Source organism: Fulvia fulva, chromosome 13 (genome assembly GCF_020509005.1).
Source record: "Fulvia fulva chromosome 13, complete sequence".
In the NCBI taxonomy this organism is placed as follows: domain Eukaryota; kingdom Fungi; phylum Ascomycota; class Dothideomycetes; order Mycosphaerellales; family Mycosphaerellaceae; genus Fulvia; species Fulvia fulva.
In genome coordinates this window covers 43,252-61,419 of record NC_063024.1, presented here as the reverse complement: position 1 = coordinate 61,419, position 18,168 = coordinate 43,252, and the positions used below count along the sequence as shown (strand labels likewise).

Sequence of the window (18,168 nt, the reverse complement as noted above, 5' to 3'; positions counted from 1 at the left end):
GGAAGAAGTAGGTAATCCCTTTGAAGGCTAGGAGCGACGCTTCTATAGCCCTACGGGATTAGAAGGTCTAGGCAGAACGGTAGTCAAGGTGCTTTCTGTCTACGATCCGTAGTGATAGTACAAAGGAAATTCTCGCCTTACTAAAAGAGTAGGAGAAGGAGTTTGGCACTTAGATAGACACAACTAATGCCTATAACTCTCTTCAAAATAGACCTAGAGAAAGGTCAATTCAAGCCTCTAAGAACATAGTCCGGGCTATACTTAAAGACTCTAGTATACTAGTTAAGTTCTAGCTAGAAGCTTTGTAAGTATAGACTGTAATTAGAAATAGACTGCCTAATAGTCCGATTATTAATAGTATTGCTCTTTCACTAGAAGAAGCCTTTACTAGCCAAGTACCGTCAGTCGACCATTTCCGCGTCTAGGGATACAAAGCTATAGTCTATATAGACCTAAGAGCCTAACCTTAAGGCTTGAGGAGAGACAAGTTGATAAACCGAGGAAAAGAAGCCGTGTTTATAGGCTACTTAGAAAACACTACAAAACAATGGCTGTTCTAGGATCCCGATATAAAAGTAATAAAAGCGTATAGTTACGTCGACTAGTTTAAGAATGAGAAGGGGGGAGATATAGATCTTGGTATCACCTTTACTAACTAGCCGAGTCGAGCGCTATAGCGTAATCCTATTAGGAGGAAGCCCTTAAGGGCGAAATTTTCCGATAGGGGATTATTAGAGACACCGTTACGAAGGCTAGGAGAAAATATTAAGGCGGTTTTAACACTATCGAAGGCCGATAACGGTGGATCTATACAGAACCTACCTAAGTTATTAACACTATAGCAACCGCTGTTTATACAACTTCCCCCTCCCCTAAAGAACATTAGGGAATACTAGAAGTTTAGAGATTAGGGTACTCTAATAAAAGAAAAAGAAGATATCGTTCAGTTCGACCTATCCGAACACCTAGCGCCACCTTAGGTTATAGGTAACAAGAGGTTAAGGGGGGACAGAGATGATAACTCTAAAGAGTATAAGGCTAAACACTATAAGGCTCTTATCGCCTAGATGTTCTATCTAGACCCTACAATGAGCTAGGTAGAGGAGATTCTGAACGACGTAGAAGAATATACATTTGCTACTGTTAGGTAGGCTATAGCCTATTAGCAGGAAGTGCTAATCCTAAAGTCCTATAAGGTAGCCGTAGGAGACCCCAAATAGGGATATATATAGAGAGAGGCAATTAAGAACGAACTTATTACCTTAGCAAGCAACAATACCTAGGAAGCAGTTATACCGCTAAAGGGTGCGAATCTAATTACTTCTAGGTGGGTCTTTAATATGAAACGAATGATTAGTAGAGCTATTAAGAAGTTTAAGGCAAGACTAGTTATAAGAGGGTTTTTATAGAAATATAGGGTTGACTTCGAAGAGACCTTTATACCTACTATTAGACATAATACTCTCCGAGTATTCATGGTAGTAGTATGTGAGAGAGATCTCGAGATGCACCTAGTAGATGTGAATAATGCTTTTACCTAAAGTAGCCTTCTTAAAGACATCTATATAATCCCACTCCTAGGAGTTAAAGCACCTCTAAACATAGTGTTTAAGGTCCTACGAAGCCTTCATAGGCTTAAGCAAGCAGCTAGAGACTAGAACAAGCTCTGTGTTACGAAGCTAGAGAAGATTAGATTTACCTAGTCCTAGGTAGATCTATACCTACTTATCTATACGGATAGAGACCTTATAGTCCTTACCTATGTGGATGACATACCTATTGTAGCTCCGAAGCTATTAGATGTTCAGTGGTTTAAGGCTAAGCTTAGAAAAGTTATTAAGATTAAAGATCTTAATAAACCTACGAAGATCCTTAGAATGAGGATTACAAGAGACAGGTCCTAAGGCACTTTAAAGCTTGATTAAGGACACTATGTCTACGCTAACTTAGCCAAGATAAACATGGCTAGAGAGAAGGCTACGCCAACCTACTCACCTATAGAGAGCTACGAGCATTTAGTACCTACGGTACCTATAGATAAGAGGTGCAATAAACAGGATTACTAGAGCTACAATAGTACCTAGATGTAGCTAATGATAATGACAAGGCCAGACTTAGCATTCCCCCTTAGAAGAATTAGCTTATTTGTTGTTGATCCCTCGTAGCAGTATATAAAGGCTTTGTTGAACAGGTACGGGTGGATGGCAGCGGAGTGGAGTAAGAGATCAATCTTCAACTGACTAATAGCACGAGCATGCAGCAATATATCAGGAACCAATATGTTGATTGTGTTGGATGTCTATCTAAGCTAAAGGGGAGAGAAGGTATCTCCCTACAAGCTGAGTCATCGTGGATGCCTCAGGCTGCCAGATCACTTCCTGATTGTTGACTCCCTTTGAGATGCTACATCTTAACACTCCCACTCATCTCGTATGGGAGGTTACAGTCTGCTCACTTCCTGTCAATAGTACTTGGACCTTTTTATGACAGGTTCAGCTGGCTTACAAACCTCTGGAAGTGTGGACCAGTCTTTGGTTTTGTAAACCCGTCTGCAACCATCTCAGAGGTTGGGGTGTACTCAACAGCAATAAGCCTCCTCCACCAAAGTTTCCTAACAGCGTTATAGGCAATGTCAATGTGCTTCGACTTGTCATGAACATGTGCATCTTTCACTAGGGTGAGGGCAGCTTGATTGTCACCTCTTAATTGGACTGGTCTCAAATTTGATACAGTCTCCTGGTTTCCAGTGATTCTTGGTTGATGGGAACAGTCTCCCACTAACTCTGGACAATCCATTTCCCTTAGCAGTGAAGCTAGGAATTGGGACTGCTTCGCACATGCATTCATAGCCATGTATTCAGCCTCCATTGTGGATGTTGCTACAGACTTTTGCTTCTTGCTCATCCAAGAAACTGGTGCCCCACAGAGGAAGAAGACATACCCAAGGATTGAGACTCTGTCTGCTTTGTCCATTGCATAATCAGAATCACAGTATCCAATAAGGTGTCCTTTTCCAGACTTTGAGAACTGAAGTCCTAGATCAGGGTATGATCTTAGGTACCTAGTGATCTTCTTCAAAGCCTTCATGTGGTAGGTGGATGGGTCACTCACAAATGAGCTCATCCTTCCTAGGGCAAAAGCAATGTCTGGCCTTGTGATTGTTGCTGGCCACATCCAAGTACCATTGATACTCTGGTACTCTGCCTTATCACACCTCTCATCTATGTGGCTTGAAGGTTTGAGGGCCTCATAGCTGTCCATAGGTGAGTGTGTAGGTGCTGCCTTCTCATGGTTCATTCCCATCTTGGCTAGGCTGTCCCTAACAAAGTGTCCTTGGTCAAGTTTCAGGATTCCTCTCTTCCTGTCCCTTGTGACTCTCATGCCAAGGATCTTTTCAGGTTCACCTAGATCTTTGATCTTGAAGATCTTGCCAAGTTCTCTTTTGAACCAGAGAACATCTGTCAACTTTGGTGCAGCAATTGGAATGTCATCCACATGTATAAGGATTATGATCTCCCTCTTCTTATGGATAAGTAGGCATAGATCCACTTCTGACTGTGTGAATCCAATCTCTCTGAGCTTTGACACACAGAGTTGATTCCAATCTCTAGCTGCTTGCTTAAGTCCATACAAGCTTTTGAGGATTTTGAACACCATGTTTGGTGGAAGCTCAACTCCTGGTGGTAGTAACATGAAGATGTCTTCATGGAGGGTGCTTTCTGTGAATGCATTGTTCACATCCACTTGGTGAAGATGAAGATCCTTCTTACACACAATAGCCATAAACACCCTAAGGGTGTCCTGTCTTACTGTAGGTGCAAATGTCTCCATAAAGTCAACACCAAACTTCTGTGAGAAGCCCCTTGCAACTAGTCTAGCCTTGAACTTTTCAATAGCTCCACTAATGCTTCTCTTAATATCAAAGACCCATCTTGATGTAACCAGATTTGCTCCTTTTGGTGGAACAGAATTTTCCCAGGTGTTGTTACTCTGTAGAGCATCTAGTTCCTTTTGGATTGCTTCCTTCCAAAGATGTCCCCATTTCTTGTCATTCACAGCATCCTTGTAGGATTTTGGAATTGGGACCTCTTGCTTGTATGCAATGGCTTCTACAGTTGCTGCAAAGGCCATTTCCTCAACTTCTTCCAGGAATTCGCTATCCCATGGTATTGAACTGTCCACTGATTGCATGGCTGCAAAGAAAGCTTGGTGAAAAGCAGCAAGGTTCTCTAAGAGGTCCATTGCTTCTCCCACTTCAGTGGTTAGTTCGGGCTTAGGGACCATGGATCTTGGGGCTTTCTGTTTCATGTCATAGCCCTCAACATCATAGTCAGCCTTTCTCTTTCTAAGGGATGATTTAGGGACCGTCACTTGTGACCTAATAACGTCTATTTCCTAGGGATCTAGGGAGCTTCTCTCAATTGGCTGATCGATTTTCTGAAATTCCCCTACGTTCTCCGGAGGCTGGGGAAGTTGCACAAACAGCTTTCTCGGCTGAGCGACTTTAGGGCTCTCAATTGGCTGATCTATTTCGGGGGGGCTCTGATGGACGCCTGAATGGTAGGTAGATTGTCCTAAGGATACGTTCTTCCTCGGCCTTCCTAAGGGCTTCCTAGCTGGTGCACTGCTTGGTAGATTCAATGTTGGAACATTGAGACCCATATCACCTCCAGGCTGGTCCTTAAAGAAGTCTGCATGTGTGTGTTGTTTAACAGCTCTCATGTCTGGTTCCCAAAAGAGCCAGGCTTTAGCTGTGTTTTCAACATACCCAATAAACACTGCTTCTTTACCCCTATTCATTAGCTTGTCACTTCTTGCCCATTGAGGTTGGGATCTTGTGTCCATATAGACAACAGCTTTGCATCCCCAAACTTTCAAATGGTTGATGGTCGGTTTGATACCATCAAAAGCCTCATCTGGTGAAACCTTGAACCCATCGTAATCTGGGCCATTTGGCAGTTTGTTCCTCATATAAGTTTGGGCCTCTAGTGCTTCAGGCCAAAATTCAACCGGCATTTTAGCCTCTTCAAGCATTGCCCTTATAGAGTCCTCTGAGGTTTGTATTGACCTCTCAACTGGTCCATTCTGTAGAGAGTTGTATGCCTCAGTCGGCTCGAGCCCAATCCCCAAATCCTTCTCCCACTGCTTCACTAATGCAATAAGTTCTTTTGCATTGTCAAGTCTTACTGCTTTCAGCTGCGCTGATGATTTCCTCTCTGCTTTGATCTTCCAGTTCTGGAGAGCAACTGGAGCATCTTCTCTTTTCCTAAGAGGAAAGGTCCACTTCTTCCTAGAGAAGTTGTCAACAATCTCAAGCCAGTATTTGAATCCTAGTCTTGAGATTGGTAGTGGGCCACATATGTCAATAGATACAAGGGCAAGTCTTTCAGGTCTTCTCTCTATAACTTTGCCTTTGTACTTCTTCATCTTTGCTATTGAGCATACTCTGCACTGGTGAAAGCCATCCTTAGGGATAGGAATGGGTTCTTTCAAGTCTGTTACCTTGTGAAGATTCTGGAGCAAATTCTTCCCAAAGTGTGCAAATCTTCTATGCCAAAGCTCCCACTGCTTCAGGTCGGTCTCTGATTGAGCAGTCACAAAGGCATTCTCCATTGGTGGTGCACATGATGAGTAATGTGCCCGTTCTTGTAGGAGAGGAGAAATCTCATCAATGAATGGAACCCCCCCAAGGAGCTTTGTCTGGACAACAGTCTCACCAGAGGGGGAAACAAGAGAAAATGATGGAGGTTGCACACCAAACTGCTTGCTAAACTGGTTCCATGAAACCAGGTTCACTCCTAGCTTGGGTACAAGCAGGACATCTTCCAAAACAACTTTTCTGCCAGCTCTCCCACTCATCTCTGCATTCCCAATATGAGTGGCCAATAAAAACCCACCTCCCACTTTGATCCATTTCTTCCTTGTCAAGGGAGTCATAGATCTAAAGAGGCAGCTTTGGTCAGTCATATGGGATGAAGCACAGGAGTCAAGTAACCACTCTGACGAGGGGAACTTGCCTTGGACTTCTGCAGTTGAGTGAGCCACTTCATCATACTCATCATCATCAGACATTGTCTCTGGGGATGAGCTGCATGGTGACTCTTGGGCGGAGAAACCTTTTCCAGTCTTCTTTGCTTTAGAGGTATAAGACTGGGCCTGGTTCTTCTGGAGTGACAGCATGTCAGAGCTGAGTTTCTTCACCATTTTCTTAAGTTCTTCCATAGAGGACTTCTCTCTTGGTGTCCTCCTTGAAGTGGGTGGTGGAGTTCTCTTCTTCTTGACATGTGTTGTATTCTGGGAAGATGGTGGTTGGGAATGAGATCTAAGGACCTTTCTTGCCTCAGGCAAACTAGGGCAGTCCTTGATCAGATGATCCTTCTCACAGAGAAGGCAGGAGAGTGGTCTTGCTAGACCTGAGGGCTTGACCCAGGTGGCTGCCATGCCATACTCAGCCTTAGAGGGATCCAACCTGGCTTCTTGAGCTTCAAGGATCTTTAAGGTCCTTTCATGATCCATCTTTGGCTGAGCCATGATAGTATCCCTGGCTACATGGTAGTCAGGTGGCAGTGAGCTTAAGAGCTGGGTCATCCTCACATCAGCTTTCCTGTAATGCTGACCCTCTGGGTCAACATCAGCAATCCTTTTTCCAAGAGAAACCAGGTGTGTCCATGCAGATCTGATGGTGAACTCTTCACTCATCTCAAAGGTCACAAATTGCTTTGTGAGCTCATGTGCATGGGTTGGTAGCACCTGGCTATACTTGTTCCAGAGATACACCCACTTCTCAGCAGCTCTTCCAGATTCACATGAGCCCTCAAGCTCAAATTCATCTTCTTCTGTGATCCTACTAAGGATACTGAAGTTGCATACTGCATTGTGTCTTGTCCATGTTGGCGTATTGAGGATCTCTTTGGTTGTAGCCTCTTCTTGGAGTTTCAGAGTCTTGCCCTTGATGTTGTCAAAAGACACTTCCATTAGGTCATCAATTGCAAAGAATGCTGATTGGCTCTCCATCTTGTATCTCTGAAGGTTGAACCATCTCTTCCAATTGTCCCTCCCAAGAATTGGGATTTTGCCTCCCTTCTCCTCTGTCTTCTCTTGGTATGAATCCATAATAAATTGGATGTAATGAAACAAGGTGTGTATGTTCCAAGGTGGTGGCTCAGATCCTGCTGAGGCTTCTGGTGTAGAATGGGAAAGTTCGTAGGTGTGGATACCAAGGCCTGCTTGGTAAAGTAAAGAAGGAGCGGTGTGAGGTCTCGGGGCTAGGACACAGGTCTGTCTCTCCTAGCAGAGCTTCAAATGACTTACTTGAAGTCCTTCTTGATAGTATCTCGATGCAGTTCTGCCTACAGAGTATCTTCAAGGTATTGGCTTTGAGTAAGCCGCACAGAGTCCTTGTCTGGGTTACCTATCACTTAGTATCGAACTAAGCTCCTTGATAGGATAGACGGGGTAGACTTCTGATTCCCAGATGTTTTCTGCTACGATAGCAAGGGATACAAGTAACCTGTACTGATATAGGTTGCTCTTATTCCTGCACAAACCCGGGCTCATAACCTGTTGAACAGGTACGGGTGGATGGCAGCGGAGTGGAGTAAGAGATCAATCTTCAACTGACTAATAGCACGAGCATGCAGCAATATATCAGGAACCAATATGTTGATTGTGTTGGATGTCTATCTAAGCTAAAGGGGAGAGAAGGTATCTCCCTACAAGCTGAGTCATCGTGGATGCCTCAGGCTGCCAGATCACTTCCTGATTGTTGACTCCCTTTGAGATGCTACATCTTAACAGGCTTTAAAGAAGCTCTCCCGATACCTACGGTCGTACCTAGACCTAGGTCTTATATATAGAAAGGGAGGGGGCAATCTCTAGGGATACTCGGACTCTAACTACGCTATAGACAAAGTGGATAGAGTCTCAATTCTAGGATACGTGTAGTTCCTTTATAGATCACCTATGTCCTAGATAAGTAGGAAGCAGAAGTCTGTTATAACATCAACAATAGAAGCTAAGTTCATAGCTATAAACGTAGCCGCAAAGCAGTTACAATTTCTTACTACTGTCTTTAGGGAAATAGGGTGCCTAGAACTAGTGGGAAAGAGCTCTTTCTAGCCGAGTATAAGGGCAAGTAAGGGTACTGTCAACGAGCTAAGGCTAGTTAAGCTTATAGGTAACAACTAAGCCGCTTTGACACTTATTAAAGATGCCTATATATATAAAAGGTCAAAGCATATTGATGTTATATATAACTATGTTAGACATCTCTAGTAGTAGAAGAAGATTATAGTAGACTACTGCTATATAAAGGACATAGCTACTAATAGGTTAATAAAGCCCCTTAATAGCTAGTAGTTCCAAAACTTTATAAGGCAGCTCTAGCTTACGTAAAGGGATTGTAGGAGACTATATAGCCTAAGTAGGAGTGTTGAGAACATATAGGCCGTAGGACAAGTATATAGGTGTAGGTGTGTTATATAACTAGATCACGTGACTAGGGTTTACTAGCCTATAGGCTAGCAAACATCCGGACACCTAGTATCTACCTACACTAATACCGGCAATACTATATATATAGATACACGCTATCCTATTAGGTCCTTCTTCGTCTTTCGTATAATCCGCCGTCTTCTACTACTACGTAACTCGTACCTATTTAATACGTACTAGACATCTATAGCCTAGTCTACTAGTGTAGCTACCTATCGTAAAACCTAGAACATATACTACTACGATGCTCGTAGTAGGCGAGAGGTAGGGGAAATTAGAGGCACTAAGCGGGAAGGAGAGACTATAAGTCAATTATTAGGGACAAAGGTAACATTCGCCGAATCTCTCGGTAGATACTATAGTAGGGATACCTCTAGTAGTTTAGCCTCGCTAGCGAGACGGAGGAGTAGATAGACAAGAGGCGGAAGCTAGGGGGGTTATAGATAGGGTAGTCATTAGGGCAGGCCTATAATACTAGCGTACCCCTAATAAGGGAATTTTAAGACGATAACTAGGGGGAAAAGATAGGCGGGAAGGAGGAGGGGTTTTTACTAACACAGTTTCCCCTCTATATATACGAAAACAAGATAGTATAGCTATATAGGCCAAAGGGCACTACAACAGCTTAATGAAATATCTATCTATATAGGGTGTTTTAAAAGTAGGTTATGTATTATATATATCTATCTAGAATAGATAAGTGTTACTCTTAAAGAGGCTATAGGTGACTAATTAGTCACCTGATTCTTAGCGTACGTAGCCTCAAGTTTTGATGAAAGGATGTTGCCTATATGTATGCTCGGATTGCGACACGGGGTCTAGGTACGTGCCTACGGGTTTAAGTAAATATACGCCGGTACGGTAATAGCTATTACCTACTTCTAAGGCTTTAGTAGATTAAATAATATAGAGCGCTATTTAATAATCTTGTCCGGAAAGTCCTTTATAGAAGCTTTTAGATTACGATATTAGAATAAGCCGGATTAAGGTATTTAGAAAGAGCTAGAAAGTAAGGTAACTAGAAAAGAATATCCTCTAGGGGCCTATAGGATAACAATACCTTAGAGCGACAACATAGTAGAAACAAGACACCTTAATAAGGTCAAGAACACGTTAATAACAGGTAAGCTAATAAACGAGATCGACAGGCCTAGCAACACCGTAGCGCAACACATAGACCTCAATATTGAGTTGATACTAAGAACCTCTGACGACTACGACATACTCCTACAGACCTACAGATAACAAGATGATGACAAAGGTATGGCGCAACGGCAACACAACAAGCCACGACATGACCTCGCGTATGTCGCCTCGCGTATTGCCACCTTGCTCTGCGGCCATGTGCACTCTAAGCTTCCTGGGCGCCAAAACGCAGCTGTCGGGTGGAGTTAGCCGGACCTGAACATTTTGGCAGACAAAGAAACCATTGCCCACGCATCGCAACCGCTCCGGGCGACATGCAACCCAAACTCCGGGGCATCATGGCAGCACACATGAGAGACCGGCATTACATCTCAGCCCACACTGCTGGCTCTCTTTGCAGTGGACAAAACGGGAAGCGAAACCCCAAGTAAGGTCCCAAAGGCAAGAAGGTCCCGGTCCTTACAGGACTCACGACTGCAGCGGTGAGAGCGTGACGTGCTCAGCCTTTCATGCATGTGTTGCAGGGCGGATATTGATGTAGCTGAAATCCGGCGTTCAGCGAGGTATAAGAAGTCCAACCTTGGCGCATGCATCTCTGAACTACTAACTCAACACATCATACCAATTAACATTACAGTCTACGAAAACCACCATCATGGCCGCCCAAATAAAGACCATCCTCATCCTCGGAGCCACCAGCGGCATCAGCGAAGCCTTCGCTCAGCGCTTGCACGGCCTAGGCAAGAAAGTCATCATCACTGGCCGCCGTCAGAACAAGATCGAGGAGATCAAGCAGAAGCTGCCAGGTGTTGAGGGCTATGTCATGGACAACACCAAGATCAACGAAATCCCCAGCCACGTCGAGAAGCTCTTCTCCCAGTACCCAGACATCGACACCGTCTGGATCAACGGAGGCATCCAGCGTCACGGCAACATCACCAAACTCCAAGCCAACGCCGACCAGGAGGCGCTCGACGAGATCTCCGTCAACCTTACCGGACCGATCATCCTTGCTCAGCACATCATCCCACGTCTCCTCAAGAAGGGTACTGAGGCCAACTTCATGGTCACCAGCTCTGGCATCGCCTTCGTGCCCATCCCACTCTGCCCCATCTACGGTGCTACCAAGGCTGGCATGTACCACTACCTCGTCGGCCTCCGACAACAGCTCCAAGGCACAAAAGTCAACATTCTTGAGCTCGTCCCGCCATACGTTGCCACCGATCTCGTTTTTCATGACAGTCACCCAGCTTTGGCGGCCCTCACACCCATGCCGTTGGAGGAGTACACACGCCAGTCCCTCGAACTATTGGAGAAGAGCAATGCAAGCGAGCTCAAGGAGTTGACGGTGGAGGCTGCTGGTAAGGCTGCCGGTAGTGCCCCACGTGTCGCTGTGTGGAGGAACGGACCGGGCAAGATTTCGGAGGCAATGCCATTTGGCGGTTGATCGAACAAAGGGCGTGTCCTTTCCGGAGTGCAGAGACGTTGCCACTGAATGGGGCTTCACTTTTACCTGATGAACGGTGTCGGTATCCTGGTCAGGCTCCACATCCTATAAGCTAGCGTGGCCATGTGGCGTACAGAAAACATCCAGACCCTACTTCCTCTTATACTTTTCACATCAACTCACAGATACTCCGAGAAGCGCTGCGCATCAGCTGTTCGCTCCCACTACGCTCACTAATCCGTTCAGCAGGGGCAGTCATGCCTTCCTCGCAATGCCATAGCATTCGGATGTTCCTCGGCATAGCCATCCAGGCCATGTCTGTAGCGTGTATATCACCACCATCTGTCACCATACCGCAGGGCGTAGGATCTGGGTTCGTAGACCAACAGAACAACTCCGTGTACCTGGGCATTGCGTTTGCGCAATCGACGGGTGGTGAGAATCGGTGAGTCAAATTTTACTGCTCAAATCGAAGATCCATCACGAAAGAATCCGTACTAAAACATCAAGATAGATGGCGCGCCCCCCAGCCTCTCCCCCCAAGTCGACGGATGATACCTTCAACGCTACGACTTATGGTCCAACATGTCCCCAATCCATCACGAATGAGTTCTTCTCCCGGGAAGATGAAGATTGCCTTAATCTCGATATCTGGGCTCCCTCTTCTGGGACGAACCTTCCCGCACGTACCTTCCTTCCCCAGCGTCTGTATCATTCCACTGATCATGAGACGTTGCAGGTGTTCGTATACATGTACGGCGGCGCCATGGTAACTGGATCCAACAGTAATCCCCAAATCCAAGGGACGAATTTCGCGAGGGAGGGGGTGGTGTATGTGAATTTCAACACGAGGGAGAGCGTTTGGGCGAGTGCGAATTCGAAGGAGTCGGATGGGGAAGAGGTGCAGAATTTTGGGATGTTGGATGTGGAGATGGTGATGGAGTGGGTGCATGAGAATATCGAGGGTATGACCCACGACATCTTCCATTCCCACTCTTGTATGACAGGAGTATTGCTGACACCATCCCAGCCTTCGGCGGCAACGACTCCCACATCGTCTTCGCCGGCCACTCCTCCGGCTCCGTCCACGTCGACTACTACCTCTGGCGGCACCCCGCTACATGGCTCGCAGGTGCCGTGGAAATGAGTGCCAACGCTCTCTCCGGACCGGCTTACGCCCCACCCAACTCCGCCCTCGACATCGTGGCTGCAGACGTCGGATGCCCCGTCTCCCTCTCCAACCAAACCCACAGCCAGCTATCCTGCCTCAAGGGAAAGAGTATCCACGACCTCCAAACCACCCTCTTCAACACGAGCACCAATACCCTCTCCACCCCCACAATCGACAGCACAACCCTCTTCCCCTCCTCCTCCTCCACCTCCTTCACCACCCGCCCCACCCCCCTCCCAACCAGCAACCCCGCCAACCAACAAAAGGCCTCATCTTCAGCACCATCCATCTCCACCCCCTCAAACAACAACCCCACCACCTAGATCGAACCCTTCAACACATCCCCCGCTCAACCCCTCCCATCAACGTACCAACACAACAACCACAACGACTCCCTCATCTCGCGGAGGGGGGAAGGGTGGGTACGCCGCCGCCCGCTTCGAGTATCCCGTACCCCATCTTCCTCCCACAGCGCAGCAAGCACCTCCCAGAAGACCTGGTCGTACCGCTTCTGCGGCGCATGCGATGACGTCGTCGGCGTGCCCGGCACGGGACCTACGCACGGGACGGAAGTTCCGTTCTTTCACGGTGGTGGGGTGTGCTTTGAGAGGCTCTGGGGAACGTGACTATTGCGCAGCAGGAGCTGGCGGAGTCTTTTCATGGCTGGTTTGTCGACTGGATTAAGGATCCTTCTGCGGGGCCGGGGTGGGCGCGGTTCAAGGCTGAAGAAGAGGAGGGGGTTGTGGTGAAGATTGGGGTGCCGGGGAGGGAGGGAGGGGGAGGTAGTGTTGGGGGAGAGGGGGGAGTGGAATGGGGTTTGTGAGGGGGTTTATGGGGAGTTTTGGGGGGGGGGTATCCCAGGGTGCAGGGGCTGGAGGTATAGTGAGTGGGACGAGCGAGGAAAGGGAGGGTGGAAGGCGTAGAGTCGTTGGTTTCGCACAGACTACAGAAGGGATGGGTATAAGCCGATAGGGGTCCATGCTGCCAGCAGCAGTACAGTAGCACCGAATGAGGGCTGACAGCCTCAATCGTGGTGTGTTCCATTTCCATTATCACACTCACTTGCACTATTCGCCCTCCCAAACCAAGTGACCGGTGAAGGCAAGAGCGGTGAAAACAGCAATCTTCCACCACGCCCAAGTCCGCCGAATTGACGGACCTCAACAGTCGCTTTTCGAAAGAGGCCCCAGCACTCATATTATTGTAGCCTTTTACTCGTCCCATGGAAGAAGGATTTCGCCGACTGTCTGCTTATCCTTCTCCTGCCGTGCCGCACGCATTGCATTGATTCGTGTCTTTTTCTCAGCACGCATTGCGATGATCCGATTGTTTTTATTGATCGCCTGCATTGCTTTGTTTCGTTTGATTTCATCAGCCGGCTTGTACTGGTCGCATAGTTTGGTCTTGCCTTGTCCAGCTGTTGTCGGTGTTGGGGACACATTCGACTGTTGTCGTATCGGAAGGATCCGGTTTGGTTGCGTCTCATGCCCACCCCTTGCCAGTGTTCCATTTGTGGTCTTGCTTTCAGGTTCCACGCTGTAGTCGCGCAAGACCTGATCTAGAACTTCCTGCGCGTCACCGTCAGTCTACTCCGGCTTCATCCTCTTGTTCGGACCCTGCTGCTGCTGCTGCTGCTGCTGCCCGCCGTAGCCGCCGCCGCCATATCCTCCCTGCATTCCTCCACCTTGTGGATAACCTCCACCTCCTCCACCCCAGCCTCCGCGCTGGTTCATCATGCCACCTCGAGCTTGTGGCATCATTCCTCCCATTCCCATATTGCCCATTCCGAATCCGCCACGTCCACCCATCATACCGCCGCGAGCCATGTTGCCCATTCCCATCATGTTGCCCATCATGCCTCCCATGCCCATCATGGGATTGCCGTAGCCGCCCATGCCGCCCATCGCAGGATTGAAGCCGCCTTGTGGAGCCATGTTGTTGTTATTGTTTTGGAAGCCGCCGCGATTTTGGTATCCGCCGCCACCTCTGAACCCTCCGCGTCCACGGTCGAAGCCTCCCCGGCCTCTGAAGTCGCCGCCGCCTCGATTGCCGAAAGAGTTGTAGGCGCCCGTGTCTTTCTTGCCCATGGCCCCACTGTCACGGCCTTTGAAGGGATTGCTCACGCTCGTGAACCAGACTGTGAAAGGGTGTGGTTTCTTGGGCTCGGACTGGCCGTCTTTCGCCGGCTCTTTGCGCTCGAACTCGCGCTTGGCGGCGTCTGCAGCGTAGGCCGTGGAGAACTCGAGGTATGCTTCGCCGCGCGACTTGCCATTAATCTTGTGCTCGCCGAAGGATAGGTCTTGGAGCTGTTCCTCAACGCCGGCGCGGGCACAGAAGAGGCGGAGGTCTTCTTCGTTTGTCCACCAGTGGAGCTCGCCGAGCTTCAAGGCTGCTGTTGCGTGCGGGTCTTGAGGTTGTTGATTTTGTGATTGCTGCTGATTTGATGCGTGGGCGGCGCTGTTCTGTTGTGCAGCGGCTGATTGATCCTCGAAATCGTCGTCTTCGGCCTTCCGCTTGGTGCCAGCCTGAGCGGGCGCGCTTGAAGCCTGTGGCTGTTGTGAAGGTGTGTCTGCTGCCTGAGCGCTGTCGTCCTGGGCGGGTGCATCGTTTGCGCCATCGTATTGGAAGTTTGAATCGTCGGCAAAGTTCGTGTCATCGTTGTGGTCGTCCTGTGGTGGAGCTTCTTGCTGCTCCGCGTCGCCGTAGATGTCAATGTCGAAGTTGTCGTCTTCGGTCGACATGTTTGCGGAACGCTATCGGCGCGTGGAGGAGAATATGCTGGTGGGTGTGCTGGGATGCGTCCGAAACGATGGTTCGCTGGGTGTTCAATCAATGCGACCAAGTACGGCGCAGGCTGTCAATCAATGTTCGGCTGAAACAGTGCTCTTTCAAGAATGGGATCCTGCCTTTCTCGGGTTATGTACACGCCTCGAGGCTCGTCAATTCTGAGTATCGTACAATCAGTTTCTGCTTCGTCAAACATAATGTCTCCGTTTCTCGCGCCGCGCCTTTCGTCCTTCACCTTCGCAAACATGGCTCATACGTACGAGTTCTGTCGTGTGTAGGTATTGCAAGCAGTATAGTAGTACAGGGTATCTTTGTCCAGTCCTCGCTCTTCTGTTGTCACGCTGTCTCCAATTACAATCAATGTCCACTTTCGGTAATGTACAATGTCCGGAGTCGTGGTCGTGGTGTTCCGTGTGAGGTTCGTGTTTCTAGCGGGGCGTTCAATGCGGGCGCGTCGATATCGATGCGATCGCTGCTGATGTTGGCTGTCAATGTTTGCGCGGCCGTAAGCAGATGGCGGATGACTTACATTGTCTTGTTGTTGATGTCGGTCGCAAGGTGTCGCTGGCAAGAGCGACGGACAGGGGAGGTGCGGCTGGAGCTTGGGTCACATCCGTTCGGCAAGGTGCGCCGAGCGATCTTGACTCCACTCTCACCACGATACTGTACCAACTCCAGCTCTGCCATACCACACTCTCTTCTTCTTCTCTTCGTCAGCATACACCTTACCTTGCTTCTCAAATTCTCTTCCAAAAGATCGTATGTGCTATCAATTGTAGCTCTAGCCATGAACGCTCGCAGCTTTGAAGGCGAGAAGAGTCTGGAGGAGCAAGACATCTTCGTATCTCTAACATACGATCTTCTTGATGCCACAGCACAGATGGCAAGAGTCAAGAGCCCGAAGGCTGGAGCTGTAGTGCTGTTTGCAGGTACCTCTGACCCGATGATGATCTATCACCACGCGACACAATCACGAGGGATTGTTGGTGGTGGACGTTGGCCGATAAGAGACATAGGCTAAGTACATCTTTTTACCCTTCTAGGCTGTACACGTGACTCCTTCAACTCCAAGACCGTCACTCATCTTTCGTATTCCACTTACGCACCGCTGGCTCTCAAGTCACTGCTCAGTATATGTAAACACATCAAGCAAGCTCACAACCTGGTCAGCATTGCTGTAACACATCGTCTAGGTATGGCCCTTGTCGCTTCCTCAAGCTATTCATCCTCGTATGGTCAAGGGTATCCCGCTCATCTTAATCGTAGGCCGCGTCGACATCGGCGAAGAAAGCATCCTCATAGCAGTCTCCGCACCACATCGCAAAGCTGGGTGGCAAGCTGGCGAGGAATGCCTGGACATGGTCAAATCCAAAGTCGAGATCTGGAAAGAAGAATGGTTTGAGGACGGGGGAGTGTGGAGGAGCAATCGCGATGGTGCTGTGGGGGTTCCGGTGAGAAACGCTGGCGAGGCTGGAGAGATCTCAACGACGAACTGAGGAAGAGGTGTAACGACGATGCTGACGAGACGATGCTGTAGCATTTCCACCATGAAGATGACAACAGTCTTTTTACCTTTAACTTATGGCCTAGTGCCCGATGTTTGAAACCTTGACACTCTCAACGATCATCGCAGGTCTAGTGGTACAGCATCAGTCATGACCACTCAAGCCAACAGCCACTGCACATACTCCACCATTATACGCACCAACACGAATTCAGGCTGTCGGGAATGCGGTGGCCATCACAGGACCAGCGGTGAAACTGCTGACCGTCCTGTCCTCTCTTTGATTGCCAGACCGTTCCATGTTCTCGTTGCAAGAGAAAGACATTCACGACTCTCAGGAGGCTTGTGAAGCTACATGGTAAAACCAGGAATCTGCTCCTCCTGGCCATCATCGTTGGCTCAACGAGACGCCTTCAGTCAACATGGCTGAGGTCGAACGATGCTACATTGTCGCAGTCTTAATGGGCAAACATCGCGCATTATGAGTGTGTGTTTGTGGATGTCGCTGTTGAGCCATTGGTGATTCGTTTTTGGTCTTCTTGCAGGCATATAGGAGTTGTGCAGACGAGTCAACAACAGCTTCTTGCCCGGTTTGGGAACGTCGGAATGTGGCATCACATGCCTCGAGTGCGAGAGGGTGGGTAAGGTAAGGCATATATCGACACCCAAATCCGGAGCATTCGACGATTCCCACTGGCTCAACGGTATGACATTGGCTTGGTGGTCGATTCCGAGGGCTTGGCGATGCCATCGTCGGAGATATGTAGAGATTTCCGTCGATGAGTCCGCCGGTCTCCCATTGTTGAATCAGTGGTGATCGTCTTTTCTTTTTTGCATTTTTGCAGGCTTGGGTCTCGTTTGCTATAACGCTGCTGCTTTCTGCGTATCACACCACATGCTCCCTGCCCGCGATATAAGACAAAACTGGCCGGAATGTGTTTGATGGGACTGTTGAAGAACGTCTTTGATTCGATGGTTAGGTCTGATCTACGTGGGCGAAGTGAAAGGCTTCGATGACGGCCTACCTCCTGATGGCTCACACCAGGATGGGCTATTGTCCTCTTGATCGCCATCGAGTCAGCGAAGACTCTTTTCGCTCTTCGTTCTCTAAAGTGTTAGGCTCGAGGAATGAATCAACCCCTTTTTGCTAAGCTCTCTGGATATCAAAATGTAGTGCTAGAGAGCCGGTGACCGTCTCAAGGGGAGGCGCGAGGGGTATGCGCCCGCATCGATAGCGCCGCATCGCCGACACTTCGTAGCGCAACCTTTCGACGTCGCTCTTTCTAGCTAGCTCTGTTTCGAAGCTATAATATCGCTGTCCGTGTCGTCGTATTAAGTGTAAGGTAGCTGCATACAGATTTTGGAGTTCTTCGCCGAGAAGGGGTCCAAATCTGCTAGCGGGTATATACGTAGCCAATCATGAAATTCTGGATTCTTTTTAAGCGTAACGACCGACGAGCGCTAGCCATCCACCGTAGCGACGTGTGAGCTTGCGAACACTCGAGCGTAGGTGGTGGCGTCAGCGAGGAGGGAGTGGAGCTCTATCACCAGCCCTCAACTAGCCTTGGCGCCCGCTCTGATTGGTCAACTTTCAAGTTTGAGGGTCACGTGACCTACCGC

The 18,168-nt window shown here is 48.4% G+C and overlaps 4 protein-coding genes across 4 annotated transcripts; 3 read left to right on the top strand and 1 right to left on the bottom strand.

Annotated features, from left to right (window-relative positions):
• Positions 1-10,294: 10,294 nt before the first annotated feature.
• CLAFUR5_14089 (uncharacterized protein) lies at positions 10,295-11,086 on the top strand (the record flags this gene model as incomplete). Its single annotated transcript, XM_047913237.1, has 1 exon — positions 10,295-11,086. The coding sequence occupies one exon, from the start codon at positions 10,295-10,297 to the stop codon at positions 11,084-11,086; it is 792 nt and encodes a 263-aa protein (XP_047769481.1).
• Positions 11,087-11,600: 514 nt separating this feature from the next.
• CLAFUR5_14088 (Para-nitrobenzyl esterase) lies at positions 11,601-12,580 on the top strand (the record flags this gene model as incomplete). The annotated part of the gene is made up of 3 exons (XM_047913236.1): positions 11,601-11,768; positions 11,826-12,051; positions 12,117-12,580. The coding sequence occupies 3 exons, from the start codon at positions 11,601-11,603 to the stop codon at positions 12,578-12,580; spliced, it is 858 nt and encodes a 285-aa protein (XP_047769482.1).
• Positions 12,581-13,843: 1,263 nt separating this feature from the next.
• CLAFUR5_14087 (uncharacterized protein) lies at positions 13,844-14,998 on the bottom strand (the record flags this gene model as incomplete). Its single annotated transcript, XM_047913235.1, has 1 exon — positions 13,844-14,998. The coding sequence occupies one exon, from the start codon at positions 14,996-14,998 to the stop codon at positions 13,844-13,846; it is 1,155 nt and encodes a 384-aa protein (XP_047769473.1).
• An 833-nt stretch (positions 14,999-15,831) lies between these two features.
• On the top strand, positions 15,832-16,540 carry CLAFUR5_14086 (Molybdopterin synthase catalytic subunit; the record flags this gene model as incomplete). The annotated part of the gene is made up of 3 exons (XM_047913234.1): positions 15,832-15,973; positions 16,088-16,237; positions 16,311-16,540. The coding sequence occupies 3 exons, from the start codon at positions 15,832-15,834 to the stop codon at positions 16,538-16,540; spliced, it is 522 nt and encodes a 173-aa protein (XP_047769474.1).
• Between the last annotated feature and the right edge of the window lie 1,628 nt (positions 16,541-18,168).